This window comes from Solanum stenotomum, chromosome 4 (genome assembly GCF_019186545.1).
Source record: "Solanum stenotomum isolate F172 chromosome 4, ASM1918654v1, whole genome shotgun sequence".
Classification (NCBI taxonomy): domain Eukaryota; kingdom Viridiplantae; phylum Streptophyta; class Magnoliopsida; order Solanales; family Solanaceae; genus Solanum; species Solanum stenotomum.
Window position 1 is genome coordinate 4,889,969 of NC_064285.1, and position 23,196 is coordinate 4,913,164.

General features: G+C 33.1%; 2 protein-coding genes and 1 long non-coding RNA gene across 3 annotated transcripts in view; 2 read left to right on the forward strand and 1 right to left on the reverse strand.

Moving 5' to 3' along the window:
* Positions 1–3,773: 3,773 nt before the first annotated feature.
* LOC125862171 (agamous-like MADS-box protein AGL70) lies at positions 3,774–16,732 on the reverse strand. Its single transcript, XM_049542180.1, has 7 exons — positions 16,407–16,732; positions 5,559–5,619; positions 4,861–4,913; positions 4,692–4,791; positions 4,559–4,600; positions 4,156–4,197; positions 3,774–4,059 (listed from the first exon to the last, which is right to left on the reverse strand). Exons 1-7 carry the CDS (start codon positions 16,664–16,666, stop codon positions 3,979–3,981), a joined length of 639 nt encoding a protein of 212 aa, XP_049398137.1. The 5' UTR covers positions 16,667–16,732; the 3' UTR covers positions 3,774–3,978.
* Positions 16,733–20,413: 3,681 nt separating this feature from the next.
* The window catches only part of LOC125862381 (uncharacterized), a 3,623-nt gene continuing 840 nt past the window's right edge, over positions 20,414–23,196 (forward strand). Inside the window, exons 1-2 of the long non-coding RNA XR_007446041.1 lie at positions 20,414–20,996; positions 21,092–21,506. This is a non-coding gene — a long non-coding RNA (uncharacterized LOC125862381). The remainder of the gene's footprint in view (positions 20,997–21,091; positions 21,507–23,196) is intronic.
* LOC125862380 (period clock protein-like) lies at positions 22,352–22,949 on the forward strand. The gene is made up of 3 exons (XM_049542430.1): positions 22,352–22,424; positions 22,491–22,699; positions 22,773–22,949. Exons 1-3 carry the CDS (start codon positions 22,352–22,354, stop codon positions 22,947–22,949), a joined length of 459 nt encoding a protein of 152 aa, XP_049398387.1.

Consider the following 23,196-nt stretch of genomic DNA (forward strand, 5'->3'; position numbering starts at 1 on the left):
TTTGTTTTGGTTCTTCATTTTTGTTTTTCGCTCTTTATAAAAAAAAACTGAATCTGCTAATCAAATTTGCAAGAATGAAAAAAAAATCGGACATTGAAGTTATAAAGGCAACCTTCACCCATCTCTATTTTCGGTCACTTCGATCAACAAACATCACCAGCCATTAAAGTTATAAAATAATATCAGAAAATGCGATATAATTCATTTGAATCCTCATGATTTCTCTTCGTCATCGATTTTAAAATAATTTATCAACGTCAACTTATTTTTCACGAAAATCTCAATAATCACTCCATTAATCTATCATGCTTCATAATTTATTTCATTATTTGCATTTGACTTAATTTCCACAGCTCATAATTTATTATAAGAAGAAAAACAAAAGTGAGTCTCTTCGGAGGAATAGAAAATGGTGGGTCACATAAATAAAAAAGTTATTCTTTTTAAAATAGACTAAAAAGAAAATTAGGTTCATTATTTTTTAAACGGACGGAGTATTTATGTTACTCTACCATATATATGTATACTCTTCATATATACCACATACTTATATGTCACTGTATTTTAATGTATCACACTTTTATTTAGTGAGATACATGTGATATACTGAAATACAATGATAAAATTTGTGCAGCTTCAATTGTTCATTTTCAATTTTGAATTTTTCTTTTATAAAATACTTCTCTGGTTTAATTTATTTGTATGGCATTTTTATTTTTATTTTATGGTATTAAACATGTCACACAGAAAGTCAAAATTAAAGTGTTGTTAAAGAAATGGGGAAAAGAGATGGTTATTTGTGATTTAAAATAAGTCATAAGATAAAATGAGCATTTTAGAGTTAAATTGTTATTTTCTTCGTCCAAATTCATATGCTATTGTATAACTACAGAAAATTTAAGAAAGAAAGATTTAAAAAAAAAATTATGGTCTAAAATGAATCATATTAGTTGTTTGTGTGATTATATATCATCTCATTAAAGATAAAATAAGCATTCTAAAATTAAATTCTATTAAGTAAATGTATCATTCTTTTTTAGACCGACTAAAAATAAAAAATATATCATATAACTTGAGATATAAATAGATTTTTTTAAAAAAAAAACTTGAGATATAAATATTTATCTTACATCGATTAATCTGAATTTGCATAGAAAATCTTATCTTAAAAATTAAAGTTCTCAATCAAAAAATACTTTTACATCTATATTCACATTCGAAATCTTTTATCAGTATAGTATCAGCCACCCAACGACTACGTGGGAGAATTAATTGGACCGACTTTACACTGCTGGAAATTTATTCTATTGGTTCACAATGTGGACTCCTCCATCTGAACACACTGTAATTTATATAAATATATATAATTTTTTACTAAACAAAAGTTTTAAAAATATATGATCAGAATTTCGAAAATTTTAACGTTCAAAATGTACTAGTATACAATTTGAGACACAGAAAGTATAAACCTCCGTATTAATATGATGAAAAAATATTGCTTAAGTCATAGGCGAACTCAGAATTTGAATATTTCGGGTGCACTAATATTACCTTAGCTCAAATATGAACTCTAAGATAAACTTAAAATAAAAACAATGAAAATAGGGGTCTAGCTCAAATATGAACTCTAAGATAAACTTAAAATAAACGCAAGTGATACCTTTGGTTTGTACCAGTAGCACACCATCACTCTTATACTCTTATGGGTGCATTGTTAATTATATTTTAATTTATGCCAATTTCTCAAAATAGATATATATACATACAAATAATTTTTTTTTCGAAATTAACGAATACACGTGCATCCAGGTGAATCCGCCTCTTGCATAAGTTGTCGAAGGGAGTGGTTTATTCGGTTTAATAAGCGACATAGTCTGTAATATGTTTTGTTCTAAAATAAATTGTCCACTTCATTTCGATCTAAAAGAATGTGTAAATTTTTAAAAGGACGTTCGCATTTCGATTCATGAACAATTTTATAAAAATATTATTCCATCCGTTTTAATTTATGTGACTTACTTTCCTTTTTAGTCACTCCTAAAAAGAATGACACATTTCTATATTAAGTAATAATTTGACTATAAAATGTCTATTTAACCCTTTAATAAAATGATTTACAGTCACACAAATTTTTATCATTATTTTGAACCACAAGTTTTAAAAGTTTTTTTTTCTTTTTTAAACTCCGTTCCGAATCAAAGTACCTCACATAAAATGGGACGAAGAGAGTATAAAGTGAGAAATGACAACTGTCTAAGTCTGAAGACTCATTTTTAAAAGTAAACCATTCTATATAGAGGATGACTTTATATTCAGATTTAAAATCAAATTTTTTTATTAAGGATGAAGAAATACTTGTACGAGTAATTTACTAATATTGTATCGGCCATTTCTAAAGAAAATAATTTAAAACTATTTTTTGTAGCTATATTATAATTTAAAACTATTTTTTTTGGATATATTGTAATTTAGTTTTTGTATTTGAAGAAAAAAATTGGGTCATCTATAATAAATTTTAGAAGAATATTAACAAAATTTAAATAAATTTGACCATTAAAATAATAAATCTAAATTAGTCATTGAAACAAAAAAAAAGTTAAAAAATAATAATATATATTTGAGGAGGATTAAATATACCCATATTTATTATATTTTTTTAAAAATAATTAAACTAAAACTATTTTTTCACTTCCGTTAAAGGAAAAGGGTATATGTGAGCCATTTGTATAACAGTAGGAGTATATATGAGTCACTTTTATAACGAGAGATATATCAACTCTAAATGACAAAATTGAGGGTATATCATACTATTTTCCCTATAATTTAAGTTCACTTTTTGAACTGTATCTGCACACTGCACACCCACCCAACACGTTACCTAATAATTAAGCATTCTCTCCTTATCTATTACCTTGACTTGACGTACTACGGCTTCCACGTGTCGATAGACACTATTAGGATTTACGAGATTTTATATTTTTTTTTATTCTAATTTATATAAGTTAATTTTATTTGACATATATAATTTAAGACAAAAATAAAAATTTTAAAATTGTGATCTAAAATAAGTTATAGATTATTATTATAGTTATAATTTTTTTAATAAGAATAAAATTGACATTTAAAATTTAAAATGGTTACTAAATATACAGATATATCATTCTTTTTGAAACTAACTAAAAAGATACCTATCTCGTCTTTGGGGATAGAGTTGAGAGGTTCATTTAATGTAGAAAAACATTATTTTCTGTCCCATTTATATGATTTATTTTTCTTTTTATCCGACTCAAAGTGAATGATATAATTTATATTTAATAACAATTTTAACTTTTTAAAATGTCAATTATACATAACTTATTTTAAATTTTGCGTAAGTTAAATTAAAACAAAAATATTATTAATATATTATTAATTTTCTTTGACTTCTTTTTCGTACTTTTAATAAAATTTTAACTGTCACCGTGCTTCGTAAAACTCGTACTGCGAATGTTCAAAATCTGTTTGATCTCATATTAATTAATTCTAAACAAAAGCGACTCCGTAATCAAAATTTATCACTCCACCACAACTCCACCACAACCACAGCCAACGTGATAAATTTCACTATTCTTTATTTATATAATATATACATATGAAGTCCAACAACCGACTCTCCTTTATGTACTGCTCACTGCCTCCAGTTTTGTGAATTTATACACAGCTGAAGCTTACTGATCATTATATACAACTTCAGAGACACAAAAATAAGGTCATGATACGCAACGAAAAAAGTTGAATATATATATAAAATACACAAACATGTGGGCTGAAGATCATCTTCACCCTTTCAATTTTAAGATCATAATAACTAGTATTTAGACTTTGCCTGGATTTGGTATTTCAGGTACAAATGATACTTTATACAGGGTGCCGCCGGTTATTCACCTGGAGCCAGCCACTGCAAAGGCTATTTTATTTGACAAATACAATGATAAATCACTAGAGAAAACTCAGGGTCACCCTCTGTGGTGGAAGGTCAGACATTTCATTCACTTTTCTGTTATTCTTCATCCGAGCTCTCTGTATTCGTATTACTTAGTTAATTAGAAAGAAAAAAACATGAAAGATATCTATTTTTTTTATATCAGAAGAGCAGATTTGTGAGGTAAGATTTACATTTTTCTCCAGATGTTTCTTTTCCTTTCGCAGCAGTTTTTCCTGCAATAATTAAGGGGTATCAATAATCAGAAGCGGAGCCAGAATTAACAGTTTGAAAGTTCTAAATTTTAGGACATAAGAGAAAAATATTGTAAAGTATGTTGATAGTGGGGTTTCATACCACCCACAACACTAAGTATTTTCACTTACCATTGAACTGTCAATTAATTTTGTTAGGAATTTACAAGTTAATAACATATATATGTATTTAATTTTCTGATATAAATACAGTGTCTACGATAAGCTAGTGGGTTCGTCCGAACCCATGAACCTCCACCTAGCTCCGCTTCTGTGTATCATGACACATGCGATCTAATGGAAAACTAGTTTTCAGGATGTGCCGATGGAAATGAAAACATACCTTCTCATGAAGAGCCTTAACAGATTCAAGCATCAAATGTGTCTGCACAAAACAAAAACTATTTAGAGTTGCTTTATTCTCAGGCACTAACTAACTGAGAACCAGATTATAAAACATCATAATTTAGAAAGACCTTTCTAGATCTGATTTGCATTAGAGAAGTTTGAAGTTCGTTTTCCAAATAGATAAGGTCAGTCACAGTAAGACCATCAGCATTAGTTTTCTCGAGTTGCCTGTCGAATTGAGACAGCGGATCAGTCGTATAAGCTTTAAGAAATAAAAGTGGAGTTTAAGATCAGTACCTTTCTGTTTCTTCTAGTAGTTCTCCCGTTGTCATGCTTGAGTATTTAGAGTGCTATATACACCTCAGAATGATCAGAAAACTTTCAGCATAAAAAATGTATTTGATTATTCAAGACCACATTGAATAACACTCAAATGATAACTGTGGCAACATTGCAAAATACGCAATGAATCGATATGATAACTTACTAATCAACCGTATCAGCTACATGAATGAAAAATCCAGGATTTGACAAAATACTAAACATGTCTAGCATAAGTCATTTTAGTCGGGCAACAAGATCCTTTTTTTTTTTATAGATATATTTAGTCGAATAGCAGCATGATCTATGATGCACTATGATGAAGAGTAACCATCATTTATAATTTGGACCTTCCAGTCCTAGAGGTGGCACACTAAACCTAACATGTAATTTAGTATCTTCGGACTTAGTAAAAATGCAGGAAATTACATGTATTTCACAATATCTGGAAATAGTTCCAGCTAGATATTGATCTCTGACCAGTTCAAGCTATGCATCATTTATTTTTGGGCAGGATACAAGTTCAGAGTTACTTAATACTCATCAGAGCGAGGCAAAGAATAACCAAATTGATTGAGATCTTTATATATGCAAGATAATGCACTTATGTCAAGTATCTAGAGAAAATCTAATTCACTAGAATATAACTGGATAGCAGTCAACTAATCAAATACCTCTGCAGCCTGGATTTCTGCTTCGACGTGGGTTTCGTATCGTTGAAGGATCCCTGTCAGACTGGAATATATATCATCAGATATGATTGTTGGCGGGTAAGTATAAGGAACATGTTATGAGCAGACCAATTTGTGTAGGGTTTTAAACTAGAGTGCTTCAGAAAATTCTGAACATATTTTATGATGTTATAACTCTCATTGAGCATTAGGTACTAAACCATCGAAAATACGAGACCCTCTGCATGGATACCAAAAGGGAAGCCCCTTTTAGTTTAGTAGTGTATATCATCAGTCACTTCCACTGGAGAGAGAACGTTAGCTTTCTTTCTACCTTTCCCCTCTTTTATTTTCTTCTATAGGACTCTAATGGTAACATTTAGAGAACTGATTAGTATGGATCTCTTCATCCAGCCTCCTGACAATCCACTGGCACCCCCTGACCCACCCAATGCTCTAGTGCAAGCTTTCGCCCTCTGGTTCAGCAAAATTCCCAATCCATGATTGGCCTAACTCAGCAAATTGGGAATAGTCCCTAGTGTTGATAACACTAGGTGTCAAGGAAAAAAGTTTGTTTACAGCACAGACCATATGACCTAGTGGATGGAAAACCAGTGGTCCGTTTCACGGAGGAGGAACACGCAATGCTTGCTGAAACGTGTCGATGGATTGTCATCGGTAAGTTCCCAAGAAGAAAGAATCTTTTTGGATATCCGTAGGACCATATCCCTCTGTTCAGATAGGGGCCTAGGATCTCAATCACTTCTTGATTGACTTTGCACTAGAAGAAGACCATAGGAGTGTCTATAGTAGGAAGTTTCTCCTAATCCTTGGTATGCAAATGAAGATCTGAAATGGACTACAAACATCCAATTCAATGTGGAAATTATCTTTAGTTGCAATATGGATTAAATTTCCAGACCTGAGATGGCATATTTTTGAGTGGGATGCTTTGTGACAAGTTGTGCTTCAATAGGCATACCCATTATAATTGATAAAGCAACACTTGCAAAAACAAGACCTGCTACAGCTAAAACAAAAGTGGAGATTGATATCACCAAGGCCACTTATCTACGAGGTTATGATTGATATCCAAAATGAAACAATACCTGAGATTGGAAAAAGTGAGATAAGACATGCACATGCAGATACTAGGAACCAGACCATCCAGGAGACCAAAGATAGGAAAAATAGTAGTACTATGGCAATCAATAAGTATAACCAAGAAATGCAGGCGGACAACAACTTGGGGAATATCTCAGGTAATAGTCAAATAACTACTGTTGGAAAAGGGTAAGGAAAGAATAATAGGAATATTACTATGAATCAGCACATGGCACAAGAGAGTGATACTCAAACCTCCCCAAAATAAGTTAAAAAAAGTTGAGACAATAATAAGTGCTAAGGATCCATCTGCCACAACGAACTCCAACAGTGGTCCCATTCAAATGAAGGACCACTTCCAACACAGAAGTGGTCGCTAAGGGAAAATCTCATGACAAAATGAGGGAACCCAAAGTCAACATCGACAAAGCTATATGTGTTTCCGTATGTGCATTTAAACCATTTAATTCATGCGAGTGGACAAGCATGAGCCAGGTCAGATAGATTTGGAAGTATTTAGTTGGACCACGAGGGCCGCTTTGTTTGTTTTTGCACTGCTTGATACTTCTTATTGATATGAGCATGTTGTGATGGTTAATTAGATGTTCAGCATTTATTATCACTTGATTGAGTATGCACTGATAATGCTTGGTAAGAGGCTAGTTAGCTTGTGTGGAGGATACCAGGTAAGACGGGATAGTTGTTGCACTGCTCGAGATAGATAAGTTAGGAACCTACGCACCGAAGATGGGTATGGACGGACAAGTCATGCACCTATGCTCAATAGCAGTCTGTATCGGTGATTTCTGTTCAGTTGCTTTACTTGTATATCATTATTATACTTATTTATTTTGTTTTATGCCTTTATGAATTACCAATGATTTCTAAAGACTTGCCCAAAGAGTAAGCTTAGAGGCAAGTCAATGATCTTGATGGATCTTTAGTCTAACGTTTGTTGTTGTTTGGGTGTGTGCAGGGGAGCAGATGGTGGTGGTGATCAAGTGGCCGATCAATGACTTCGATGTTGATCAGTCATTCCAGTGGGAACCCACATCCTTAGGAGGAGGTGCACGTGCATCCGCTAACGTCTGAAAAAATCATATATATATATTTATTTTGAGAAACTAGCAGAAACTAAAATATAGTTAACAATGCACCCATGAAAAGTATAAGAGTATCCTTGTGTTGGTATAAGCTAGAGAAACCACCCTTGAGACTGGGGTTCAAATCCCAGCTAAAGCACTTTTTCATTATTTTTATTTTAAGTTTAGCTTAGAGCTCATATTTGAGCTAAGGTAATATTGATACATCCGAAGCCTTCAAATCCTAGGTTTGCCTCGGATTCCAGTCGAGATGAGCCTCCAATAGATCATGGAGGACTCTTCCTCTTAGTAAACTTAGCACTTCATTATTATATATATATATAGCCGGTTTAAGACTTTATTCCTCTTTATTCTAAGTTATCACATGTTTTAACTTAGAGGGTTTCATCTTATGAGTAGTATCTCGTTAGATGTCTTACTGCCTAGGTGCCAGATTTGGATCATGACAACAAGAAAGGAAGCCATTCAATAAGCTTAGTAAACATCAACTAAGGTGGTGTAATCATAGAGAACAAAATCCAATATGTAAGCCATTGTGATAATCTAATAGGATTTGATCTCTATAACCCCTTGTTGAGATACAAAATCGGATAGATTTTACAACTGAAGGTTTATGGGGCATTAAGTCATTTGCCATGTGATGACCTCAGACCTACACCTACACAGTGGCGGATCCAGGATTTCTGTGGAGGGGGTTCGAAAGATAAAAAAGTAAACATGTGAAAATTACAAGATGAAAAACTAAGCGAGATAGGAGGAAACTAGTAATCTGAATCCAATAAGTTTAACTTGCCTTATCATGCCGCATTTCATATTTTTTGCTTTTACCCTATTTCATCGAGTTTTTTTTAAACATATTTTTTGTGCTTTTTTCTCTTTTATATTGCGTGTTCTACTCTATTTTTTGAATTTGTTTAAATTCAACCACTAAGATATAATAATATATATTCATAAGATAAATAATTGACATCATCGATTTTTTAGTTTATTTAATTCAATTTACTAGGTTAATCATTCATGAAAAAGACAAATGATGAATAGAACAAATAAGTTTAGTTTAGTTTTCATCTTTTTAAAATCGAATTGAAAAAAAATAAGAAAGAAATACTATAAAATTAAGGGGAGGGGGAATCAATTAATTATATTTTATTAAAAGATTATTCACGACTTTTAAATTTCTTCATTCGATTAACTTTAATTTAATTTATTTTATATAATATTTTTTGTAAATCAATTTTAAATTTAATAATAATTCATCGTTAGTCATGGAAAGAGACTTATGTAGAAATAAAATGAGAAATATAATTAAGAAGAATAAAAGACAAAAGTATCTAAAATATGTCTAATAAATTTAAACAAAGATAAATTGAGAAAAATAAATAGCATTGAGAGAAAAATAATAAAACTTTACATTGAACCAAAAATAATGAGGCATTTCATTGAGTTGGGATTTGAGCTCGAAACCAGAGCTCATTCCGCCTTTCAAAAACAAAGAAATGGAGTTGGATTTGATCCCAAAACAAGAGCTCATTCAGAATTCAAAGCAAAAAAAAAAACACAAATGGGAAAATGTTGCAAGTGGGAATCGAACCCAAACCCTCTCGGTCAATGTTGAACCCTTAGTCGTTGAGCCATGTTTCTCTTTTGTTTTGAGGGGGTTCATTTTAATATATGTACTCATAAAATCAGAAATAGACCTTATATATACCTTGTAATTTTTCAACGAGGGGGTTCGGGTGAACCCCCTGACCTCCACGTGGGTCCTCCCTTACACCTACACCTTCAAGATCGTTTACGCATGGCCAAGCAAAGGGGAAACAAGTATTGGGACTATTATAAATGAAGTGGAAAGTGTTCAATAGTCCGTTAGAGGATCCCATCTTATGCTACACACTACTAGAATGGAAGGAAGACCGAAAGTGGAGTTTGGAAATGATTTGGGAAGCCTTGGACAATTGTCATCAGATGTAGATTTTGTGTTCAGGTAGATTACAGTGATCAAACTCAAACCACTAGTAGTGAGAAACTGGGCATCGTGATCATATCGTCACAGATGCAAGTAAGTAAATACTCCAAGTTGACTTTCTGGCACAAAAGCATCACGAACATGGAACTGCACTAAGCACGAACGCATAAAAGGACCTTATCTCTATACATTTGACCACTATGAGTTAGCAACAAAACATAGAGCCCGAGTCATATGGGCAATCTACTGAACACATGATGAGCATCAAGCTCCAAAACTCCCAAACAATGGTGTTTCTCTACACCAATCCTTTCCCCTAGCCAACAAAACACACAAACCTCATGTGAGGCCAACAAAGTAGTAAATCCCAAACACCACAATGCTTAAAACAACCTACACGTCTCACATGCAATGGTGTTAATGAGGACTCTTGGCTTTCGATCACCATCTCATGAGTCTCGACCTCAAAATAAGATTTGGATGCTTAATATAAGCCCATGCACGAAGTCAGGAAGAAGTGCTAGCCTCAATTGTTATTTTTAGCATTCATGTAGTTAGACATTTCCATAAGAGACGTATGAACTTGACATGGAGGCATGATAAGCACATAGGAATGAAAGTAACAACTAAGAAATACATAGTCATGAGGGATACATCTCATAGAGAATACATAGCATTATATGGAACATGGATTACATAGGCTCATAAAAGAAGGGAAAACATCGATGAGGAAGTCATGTCATAACGGGGAAAGTGAGGGCTAACCTTACATACCTCAACTTTTCTATTAAAATTACTACAACGGATCAATTCTTCTTTAAGGCTTTAACCTACAACAGGCACCCATACTTGGTAGTAGTTGAACTCTCCAAAAGAGTAATGACACTTTGGGGCTTATATTAGGATTATTTTAGGCACTTCATTGAATAATTTTGCTTTAGTATAAATACCCTAAACCATAGCTTATTTTGATAATCTTGTTATGAATTTGGAGAATCATCTTGTGAGATTTAGAGGTCATCTTATGAATTTTTCCAAGGATTTGCAAGAGGTTAGCTTGCTCTTATGGATTTTAGTAGGTTTTGGTGCTTCTTTGATTGTATTTATAAGCTAAGTGATTAAGATTTCTTATTCAAATCATCACTAGCATTTTATCAAATATTGTGTCTAGCTATCTTTTGTTTTCTTAGCTTAAATCTTTATAGGAATTGATTATATGCAGGAAAAAATATCGTTTTTTAGTTTTTCAAATTTGAGTAGAGTTTCTGAAAGATTTTTGGGAGATTTGCTTGTGGATTGTATTGATACTGCAACTAATTTGTGCAAGTAGTTGATTTGTTTTTTGCTAGTAATTTGAATTTGAGCTAGAAAATTGCCAAGACCACCACTATAGAATGCTTCAAAGATGGTTTGACTTGAATTCAAGGTATAGTGTGGGATTTGAGTGGTGTAAAAATTGGTTGGGAACATTTGTAAGAACTTGTATCCAATGTTTAGAGTTGATTGGAATCCATTTGAATCAAATTTGGGTTAAGAAATCTGAAGATGAGACAACTACCTAGGATGACCTAAAGTTACAAACTTGATAAACTTCCAAGATCGTGACATTCAACACCGCGATTGTGAAGGCCAAAGCTTAACTATGGTCTTAAGTGTTGCTACAAAACATTTCGTAGTGAAAACGAGTATCTAGATTTAGGTGCCCAAAATTCAAACATTGTGACAAAAATCCGAATTGTCCTCAAAGCGATTAGTTCTCCATTGCCACGAGAAATATTCCACGGAAGCGGAAAATAAATTCCAGCATTGCTGTGATCACATAAGGCAATTCAACACACTATTTTTGGTTTCAAATATGTGATTTCTAACACTTTTTTCAAGTTCTTTGGTTATTCTAAGCTATTAACACCTGGTGGGTCGTTTGGTACAAACATAGATAATGGAGGGATTAGTAACACAAGAATTATTTTTTGTCAAGTGTTTGATTCATTACTTTCCACTTAATCTTCTGTTTCATTTAAAACTCTACAAAAAATTTATTTCCTATTATACCCTTGTGTTATTATAAGATTGTTTAAAATTTATTTTCTATTATACCCTTGTGTTATTATAAGATTGTTTATTTCATGTAATTGGGTCAATGTAGATATTTTTTTTTGTAGGATTTTATATTCCATTTAACTAGGTACGTCAAATATATATATATATATATATATATATATGTACATAAAATTGTTATTAATTTTAAGGTGTGATGTACAACTAAGGAAATCATTGATGGCACGGTGTATTTCTAATTTTTTGTTGGTCAAGTATATCTTAAACTTAACATAGATTTAAGACTACTTAAATTGTTCAATACCTAAAGCTTATTTTTAAAAAAACAAATAGTTCAAGTGGTTAATCGACAAACTATCTTGAATAAAAAAAAATGGAGAAAAAAATATTAGTGAAAGCATTAAATTACACAAAACGGATTTGGAGAATTAAAAAAGAACATTTATAACCATTCCAATATAAATAAAAAGGAAATTAAATTACAAAAGAAATTTAGGAAAAGAAATAAGGGGATAGTTTAGTGATTTAGGGGTCTTATCCAAGGTTTGTTAAACCTTGGATTAGTTATCCCTCCATTTTGTAGGGATAAGATAAGACCACATATGGTGGATAAGCAATGCATGGATTAAATTAAATAAAGTAACCAAACAATGTATTAGATGAACTAAATTTTAATCCATGGACTATTCTATCTAATACCGCCTACCAAACGGGTCCTTCGTAACTTATTTCTACTTGTGTTTAACTAGTTCTTCATGTGAAGCTTAGGGCTTGGAAATTTTAGGAGGAAGTTTTGGAAAAAGTCTTGAATGAAGATCCAAAGAGTGAAAAAAAAAGTCAAAACTGAAAGAGTGATAGATGAGTGATTGATTGAATCGAATCGGTGTATATGCACCAAGGGGGTAAATGGTGAAGGTTTTTGTCTACTCACTTCGTACGTATAACTAACGGTGGACAAACCTCAACTTTTAGAGGTGAACCATCCCCAAGTGATGTTATGAGACCTCTTATAAAATTGAAGGGCAAGTTTGACAACATGAACCGGGGGTGAACAATTTGGAGGAATGAGAAGTTACTCCTTGGGTTAGGTACAATGCTATTCAACAAATCCAAGGAGTTGGCACAAGCATGACCCCGACTATTTTCCCACTCCACTACCAGCTAGCCAACTACATCGAGTGTTGCAACAAAGGTCAGACCACGTATGTTAAAAGAGATGAACCCTTCTAAGGCTACCCAAGTCGTCCTCCACCATCATCACACTATCCATAACCAACAATCTATGCTGCACAGACTCCCCAAAAAAATTTGTCGCATCGGGTCGAATCCTCCACAAAACACTACTTTTGGAGTATCAGACATGCGCACATCGATATTTTTTAAGAGTCCGAGCAACATAGCCAACAATAACCATATGAACAACCACAATACCAACACCATTACAGATAACCCTACTAACAAACTATATCGAACACCAAAGCAATTACTTTGAAGGCAAGCAATGGGGTTTGTTCATCAAGAACCTCAACTAGCACAAGAAGAACCAATCAACCTTAAAGGAGTAGAAGATAATGCTCAACTATGAAATGAGATATCAAGTTTAACCAAGTTATGGAAAACCTAGGTACAACCATGATGAACATAAAAGAGGGTTGAACAACATCACCGTCACTCAACTATGTTGACTTTGGAAAACACTACCAAAGTCCAAAGGTGAGCAAGTTGAGGCATATAAGAAGTGTAATTAGGCTATATGAGCATTACTTTAATCATGATAACATTGAAGGAAAAGAGAGACAAATAGCAAAGGTTGGTGAATAAAAAAGGCTTTCTAAGATTGATGGTTATTTGCTTATAAATGGTAAAGTGTATGAACCTCAATATTCTTGGATAATATAACTTATAACTAGAGAGGCACATAGTGAGGGTTTAATGAGACATTTTGGTATACCTTAAGCTTTAGCTATTCTTTAACAACACCTTTTTTGATATGGGATTTCACTAGGTTTGTTGTTGTTTTGTTGAAGTAACAATGCTCAATTTAAGGTACAACCTTAAGGGATTGTATATTCCCCTTCCTACTCACAACACCTTGCATGTTTGACATTTTCATGAATTTTGTGCTTGATTACCTAGCAAGAACAAAAAAGGGAAGAAAGCATTTTTGTGGTAGTTGATAGATTTTTGATCATCATTTTATATTATGTCATAAAAGTGATGATGTGCTCCTAATGTCCTTGATTGCATAGGGTTCATAACACCATTATTAGTGATAGAAATTCTAAATTTCTTAGCTCTTTGGAAAGGGTTATAGATTAAGTTGGGCACCGAATTGAAGTTCAATACTTCTTGTTACGCGCAAACGGATGCCTAAAATGTATTGGTTAATAGGACATTAGATAACATACTTAAGAAGGCCATGGTAAGGGTAAGCTTAGTTCTTGGGAGAACCACTTACCTATAGTGGAGCTTGCTTATTATTGTACTATTCATTCTTCTATCGATATGTCACTATTTGAATGAGTGTATGGTTTTAATCTTCTCTTCTCTTCGAATTTGTCTCGAAAAATTATTGTGAGTTTAGATGCCAAGAAGAGAGTTGAAACCATGAAGAAAATTCATGAGAATGCTAGAAGGCAACTTGAGAAAATGAATACCAAAGAAGACAAATTAAGAAAGAGGATAATAGAAGTTTTGACCAAAGTAAGTCACTATTCAAACTAATTCACCAAAATAATATGTTTTTTTGAAAATTTACAAAACTAGACTAAACGTATTTGGTAGTAACATTTTAGGTATTATTTTATTCAAAAACAATCAATGACAAAAAGACAAAATTCTGACAGAGTAAACAGATATAAAACATTACTATCAAATACGTTTTATTGATTCGTTATTGACAATCACGTTTTAAGGCTAAAACGTTACTGACAATAACGACTCTTTAGAATCCAATTTACTCCATTAGTTACTGTCACCACTCTTGTTAAATAATCTCTAATATTCAGGAAGAACTTAATTCATTTTTTCAAGCGCCTCTTTCTTGTTAAATTTTGAATCTTTATCTATTTAAAATTGAGGATTCATAGTAATAGCATTAGGGTTTTGGAGTGAGGGTGTCCATCTTGAAGTGGAACGAGAACGTTTGCTTCTTGACCTGCTGTGACAAGAGATTCATCGATAGTGAAATTAGCTGGAAAATTACTGAATGAATCTTCTACAAATTTCGATACTCATTCTAACTCTGCTACATATCATCACTCTGTAATGAAAAAGCAGCAAAAAATTGGTACTAAAAACAGTAATTTCTCAACACATGACACACAAGAAAATTCTATACTTAATATCAATTTAAGCTTTAAGATTGAATTGATGTGGTGAATTCAACATGGTATATATAGAAATACACTTTTATTTGGTCGTATTTTAAGTACGGTTGAATAAAGAAGTCCGAAAATTCTTACGGAAACGCAAGGTTGCCTTTGAAGTCGTCGTCGGAATTGGAAAGAAGAGCGTCGTAGAAATTGGTAGCGGAGTTGTGGGAGTGAGGTTGGTGGTGGCAGACGGGGTGCAATTAATGGAGAAAATTTTGTCATTAGAGAAATCGAGAACGTTTCTGCTTAAAGAGTCGTTATTGTCGGTAACGTATTAGCTTTAAAACGTGATTGTGAGTAATGAATTAATAAAACGTATTTGACAATAATGTTTTATATCTGTTTACACTGTCAGAATTTTGTTTTTTTGTCATTGATTATTTTTGAATAAAATAATACCTAAAACGCTACTACCAAATACGTTTATTCTAGTTTTGTAAATTTTCAAAAAAAACATATTATTTTGATGAATTAGTTTAAATAGTGGCTTACTTCGGTCAAAAATTCTGATTTTTGAACCCGGAAAATGAGTTTGGAGTCATTTGAAGGGAGAAAGGTTCCCACAAAGAAGAAAATAAGCTACTACTAAGGGAAGAAGGCCCTTCCAAGTTCTTGAACACATTAATGATAAACGCTTATAAGATTGATTTTCCTAATGAATTTCCTAGGGCATGATTTATTCAAACATTAGTGATTCATCTACTTTTGTTGTAAGTAATACAAATTTGAGGATAAATTTGGATGATGACCCCTAATCTATACCTACAATACCATTCATTCGTACCAAACAAAGAATATACACACACTTGGTTTGCTCTTAATGTAGCAGAAAGTGTTCAATGACTTAATTATACTACAAGAGTTGGAATGATAGGAAGACCGGGAAACAAAGCATCATATCGCGATACATATAAACTGCAATAGCAGTGATGATTAGGCAACAATTGAACTTTCCAAAAGTGGCTAATGACACTTTGGGGCCTATCTTAGGGTTATTTAATCAAACACTTTATGTTAGGTGTTTGCTTGATTATATTAGGGATGATTAAGATTTCAGATTCGAGTTATTACTCCTGGTGTATCAAACATTGTTGTTCTATATTTTACTTGTTTTCTGACATTAATAGTTGAAAGTTAAAAATCGATTTAGTTTCAAACAATTTCAGTGCGCGCAACACATCTTTGAATATCACATGCAAAAAAATAAAAAATTCCACAGTACATCAGAATAATAATGAAGAAGAACCTGTTGGTGCTGGAGAATTCATGGAGCTTGCCACGATTAGAGATTATAACAACAGCAACATCGACATCACAGAGAATGGAAATTTCTTTTGCTTTCTTCATTAAACCTTTGCTGCGTTTACAAAACGTCATTTGCCTATTACTCTTCGATTCGATTCGCTTTATCTCCAACTTCCTTCGACCCATTCTATTTTTTCTAAGCCCTAATCGAATAATAATTTTCCAGAAATTCTCATCACCATTACTCCGGCAAGTTACCATTTTTGTGCTTTTACTTGTCCCGCTCGAATCTCCATGGGTCCCCACTACCTCCAACAACTTTTTATTTTTTTCAGATTCTGACTCTTCTGTTTTTATTCTTCAGATTCTGACTCTTCTGTTTCTAATTATCAGTAATTTGGTACAAATACAATGGACACAAAACTAAGCTTGAAACGGTGACACTTGGCTTCAATACGTGGCAACGTGCCAATTAAATGACAAGTTTGCTCATAAATACGTGGAGACAACCGCATCAGTTTAAATATAAAAAAACTGCACCGCTTAAAAAATTACTTCAACATACAAATTAATATACCCCTCCCTCCCATTACCATTTGTTTAGAATTTGTGGTTTAAAATAATTCGTAGATATTTTTATGATTGAAAATTATGTATTAAGGATAAAATGATATTTTAAAGTTAATTTATTTCTAATTCTTTTTAAAATGGACTAAAAAGGGAAGGGTGTAATATAAAATGGAACGAGGGAGTAATATAAGTCCAAATTTTGATGGTTAACGTTTTTTTATTTTGATGATGTAGTCGGACATTATTTGTATTTGTACAATTTAGAAATCATATAAAATATAGTATAACTTTCTGTGTTTTAATTTATGTATTACTGTATATTATTTAGGTATTAAATTTACTAAAGAGAAGAAAAAAATTAAAAATTATAATCTACAACACTTTTTAATTATTTATGTTTTTATAAGTAATTATATTAAATATAAAAAAATCGAAATAAAATTATTTTCAATTACAAAAGGCCAAGATATTTTTTTTTAGACGGAACTTAAAAAAAAATTGGCAATAAATGAAAGAGCATACGAATAAAGTATTGTAAAAAGCTTTATGTTTGATTCGATATCTGCAAATTATATTACTATCTTCACTTTTAATCGTTTCCTTTTTTTTACTCAAATTATAAGAACTTTAACTAATATTTTATGATGTATTTTTCATCATATTGATATGCAAAAAATTGCATATAATATTTTTCATATAATTTTTTGAATATTCAAAATATCAAATTAATATAATCTAATTTAACTTAAAAATTAGTCAAATTAACTTACGAAAAACACAATAATAACGATTAAAATGGGCAAAGGGGATATATTATTATAACCTATCATAAATTTGGATGGTAGGAAGTAACATATGCAATAATCTTTCTCAAATAATGTATCAAACGGTAAAAAAAAATTAACCTTTCATATTTTATAGTGAAAATATTCTAATCAATAAATGGAAGACTCATGATAAACAGTATTCACATCTGCTATTTTGCATTAATGGTGAAGATTTTGTTATTATTAAGGCCAAATACATCAACAGATCTCTAAACTTGTTGTGTTTTTCCCCTCAGGTACCTCAACTATGCTATTTTCCTATTGAATCATTGAACCACCCATAATTTGTTCCTTTTAAACACCGTTGGTTGATGTGGAACCAAACTTCAACAAAATATTTTTTGGCTGATGTGCACGTGAGATCAACCTTCCCCACGTGGAAATTCCAACCAATCATACTTCAACCCAATTACACGTCAGCGTCACATATTCAATCCTCAAACGTAAAAACTAAAGCCCCTTCATTTCCCCCCAAAACAATTATAACCCGGTGCTAGACGAGAAAACCCGAACAATTGTTCTTTTTTCAGTGACATTTAGGGAAAATGCATAAGTACCCCCCCAGCCTATACCCGAAATCCCAGAGACACACCTAACCTTTACTAAGGTCCTATTACCCCCCCGAACTTATTTTATATGTAATACTTTACCCCTTTTTGGCCTATGTGGCACTGTCTTGTGGGCCCAACGCATGTTCACATTTTTTTCGAGGATAGTGCCACGTAGGCTGAAAAGGGGTAGAATATTATAGANAAAAATTAACCTTTCATATTTTATAGTGAAAATATTCTAATCAATAAATGGAAGACTCATGATAAACAGTATTCACATTTGCTATTTTGCATTAATGGTGAAGATTTTGTTATTATTAAGGCCAAATACATCAACAGATCTCTAAACTTGTTGTGTTTTTCCCCTCAGGTACCTCAACTATGCTATTTTCCTATTGAATCATTGAACCACCCATAATTTGTTCCTTTTAAACACCGTTGGTTGATGTGGAACCAAACTTCAACAAAATATTTTTTGGCTGATGTGCGCGTGAGATCAACCTTCCCCACATGGAAATTCCAACCAATCATACTTCAACCCAATTACACGTTAGCGTCACATATTCAATCCTCAAACGTAAAAACTAAAGCCCCTTCATTTCCCCCCAAAACAATTCTAACCCGGTGCTAGACAAGAAAACCCGAACAATTGTTCTTTTTTCAGTGACATTTACAACTAAAATTCTCAGATTTTGAAGTGATTTCGAGTGTTTTGTTGAAGGAATCATCAAGATTGTAGATGATTTTGGAGTTCAATCACGATTTTCGAGTTGATAGGTGTGAGGTAAGTTCATTCCCTAATTTCTATGTAATTTTTATTGTTGTAACGTGATATATATACTGCATTTTAGTATTAATGTGATGGTGTGTTGTTAATATTTGAAAAAAGTTAGGGTTTTTTTGTTTCTTATTGTTCATAACATGTTAGAAATTTTTGGGGCTTTCGCCTTGTTTCAGGGAATCTTATGGACACCATTATTATAACTCGTTTTCATCATGGTGGTAAGTTTATTCAGGACAAAAATGGAATTACTTATAAAGGGGAAAACGAGGTGGAATATGTTAATATCGACAAGGACCACTTCTCAATAATCGAATTACTTTTTTACACTAAACAATTGGGGTATATTACTGTTGGTGGGTTCTGTGTTAAAGACCCTACAAAAAATGACTTTCTTGAGGTGAAAACTGATTTCACTTTACTAAATCTTATCAAAGACCTAAAGGATGGTGATTTTTTAGACCTTTATGTGAAGCATGTGGTGGATGATGTAGAAGTGGTCACCACAACTAGTTTGCTTTGTGGGCCTGTAGTTGAAAAAAATAGCAATGTGGTTGGTGAAGAAGACTTACAAGATATAAATGTGACTGCAAATGAAGGGTTGAATCATGAGGCTAAATTTGAAAATGTTAATGTGAAAGCTGAGCCAGGGGATATATCAGATCTAGAAGAGGAATGGGCCGGATCAAATCAAGAAAGCAGTGTTGACTCTCAAGAGGATGATATTCCCGATGAGGATGACTCTGAGGTTGATGAAGAATTGAGATCTCTTAGAAATGAAATGAGAAATAAAGTGAAAAAGGAAAAAACATATTCAAACTGAGGAAATAAATCTTGGAACAACTGGTATTGATAAAGGATTTGAAGACATAAGAAGGAATAAGGCTGCTAGATACACTGGAAGACTAGGGGGTGATAAGAAATATATAGATAGCTCAGAATTGGATAGTGATGACAGTAGGGATGAATTGGATCCAGATTTTGTGAGGGGTGTTGTTTTACCAGCAAATAGAAAAAGTAAAAAGGTAAGATTTGATCCTGATTGTGTTCTAGCTATTTTTGAGCTTGGTATGGTATTTGAAAGTGCTGAACAATTTAGAAAAGCTATTGCAGACTATTCTTGTGAATATAAAATTAGGCTAAAGTTGAAGCCTAATGACAAAAAAAGGGTTAGAGTTAAGTGTGAGGACAAGAAATGTAAATGGTTGTTGTTTGCTAGTATAGATAAGGATTATGGTGATTTTACTGTCAAAAATTATTATCCCGTGCATGTATGTCCTCAATCAACCAAGAACAAGTTGTGTACATCTAAGTTTGTTGCAGAAAATTTCAAAGATGAAATTACATGTCAACCATATATAAGATTGTGGGAAATTTAGGAATTGGTGAGGAAAAAATTTGGGTTATATGTTGGAAGAACTGTTTGTTATAGGGCAAAAAAGAGGGTTATCGAGGACTTTTTAGGTGATTGGAAGATGAAATTTTCAAGATTGTGTGATTATGCAGACATGATTAAACATACTAATCCTGATACTTCATGTTGGGTGAGGACAGATAGAGAGTCTCAGCCAGGAAAAACTTTGTTTGTTTACTTTTATGTTTGCTTTGATGCATTGAAGAGAGGCTGGTTGGAAGGATGCAGAAAAATTATTGGTTTTGATGGACGTTTTCTAAAGGGTTCTTGCAAGGGTGAATTGTTGGTTGCTGTTGGTAGAAATGGAAATCAACAGATGTTTCCAATTGCATGGGCTGTTGTTGACACAGAGACAAAACACAGTTAGAGTTTTTTCCTCAATTACGAGATAGAAGATCTGAACTTAGGCACAGGACATGGACTGACTGTCATGTCAGATATGTAGAAGGTTAGGTAGTTTTTGTATTGTAGCTTGATCTCTTATTTTTTAATTTCTTATGTTGTTAATTCTTTTTAATTTTTGTGCTATAACTGTTTACATAGGGTCTTGTACCAACTTTATGTGAGTTGCTACCAGATAGTGAGCAGAGAAGGTGTGCTAGACATATCTGGTCCATCTGGCATCAAATATGGAGTGGTGAAGAAAGAAGGAACCAGTTCTGGAGATGTGCTAAGTCAAGTTTTGAAGTGAAATTTGAAGATGAGATGGATAAACTCAACAAATTAGGTAATAAAATTTGTGAGAACTTGTTGCATTATGAAAAACCTACTTGGTGCAAAGCATATTTTAAGGAGCATTCTAAGTGTGACATTGTTGAAAACAATATGTGTGAAACTTTTAATTCTTGGATACTAGCTGCTAGACATAAGGCTATCATAACTATGTTAGAGGAGATTAGACACAAGATAATGGACAGAAATATTGCAATGAGGCAATTTGCTGAAACTTGGATCTCAGGTATCTCTCATATGGCTAGACTAGTACTTGAAGAGAACAAAGATCTTGCTAGACTTTGTGAAGTTAGATTCAATGGTGATATTGGGTATGAAATCTTAGATGGTCAGTACAGGCATATTATTGATATAAGGAAGAAGACATGTACATGTAGAACATGGCAATTGAGAGGCATACCATATCAACGTGTTGTGCTTGCATATCAGCACAAAGGCATAGAACCTGAACATGAAGTAGTGCATTGGTATAGGAAATAGACTTTCTTGAAGGCTTATAATCACTTCTACAGCCAATACCAAACATGAAAATGTGGCCTCACACTAGTGGTGTAGTGATTGAACCTCCTGAACCAAAAGTCATGCCTGGTAGGCCACCAAAGTGCAGAAGAAAAGGCAAAGAATGAGCCTAGGAAAAAGTATGGAAAGTTGTCCAAAAGAGGAGTAAAAATGACTTGCTCATTATGTCATCAAGTAGGCCACAACAAAAAAGCTTGTCCAACCATGATAAGTTATTATTCTCTTCTAATTCATCTACAATTAGCTTCAATTATTTAGAGTAATCAATTATTATTATTGTATTAATAGGCTGGGATGGGACAACCTGGAGGCTACCTAAGCAGGCAACCAAGCTCAAGCCAACCACCAGTGTTTAGCCAACCATCAAGCTCAAGCCATCTACCAGTGTTTAGCCAGCCATCAAGCTCAAGCTAGCCACAAGTGTTTAGCCAACCATCAAGCTCAAGCCATCCACCAGTGTTTATCCAGCCATCAAGCTCAAGCCAGCCACCACTTTTTAGCAGACCATCAAGCTCAAGTCAATCACTAATATTCAATCAGCAAGGCAGTTCTATGTGTTTTGATTCTTCTGCTGTTAGAAGAAAGCAACAACCTGCTAAAAGCAGAGGCACAGGCAGAGGCACTGGTAGAGGCACTGGCATTGGCAATGGTAGAGGCATTGGTAGAGGAACTGGTAGAGGCACTGGCAGAGGCACTGGTAGAGGCATTGATAGAGGAACTGGTAGAGGCACTAGCAGAGGCACTGGTAAAGGCATTGGTAGAGGCACCGGAGGTGTATTAAGTCAGCAACCTGATCAACCAAGGGCTATGGGAGATTCAATATCAACAGGAAGACAAAAAAGGACCAAGATTGTAGGATATGGCATCTATACAAATGGAAGTGGTAGTCAAACCTTTAATGTAAGTGTATACATAATTTTGTTCATTTCTTACTTTACTATATAAAGTCTCATTTTAAGACATTTTTATGCAGCCTGGTACTTTAGGAGAAAGAGTTATCACTCCAGGAGTTTACAAGGATGCAGCTCCAACAAATATTGATATTGGTTATAAGACTCGAGGACTCAAGTGGAATGGTGGAGATGTTGTCATAGCTTCACAGTTGCAACGTATTCAGTCAGTCAAGAAAAAACAAACGTGGAACATCTAGTGCACCAAAAAATGCCTAATTTCAGCAGAAAAATCACTTTTTGGATGTGTAATCAGCAGCAAAAACTTGTATTGACTGCTTTGAAATGTCTTTTGGTGTCTTTTAAGTACATTAACTTATTTGTGGTATTACTTTTAATTAGTTGTCATGGATTGGTATGTTTGATTGGAGCTCACTAGAGCAAATTAATGGTATGAATGATCAGTTTTTACTGTGTTGATTTATGTTGTTCTAGAACTCATTAGTC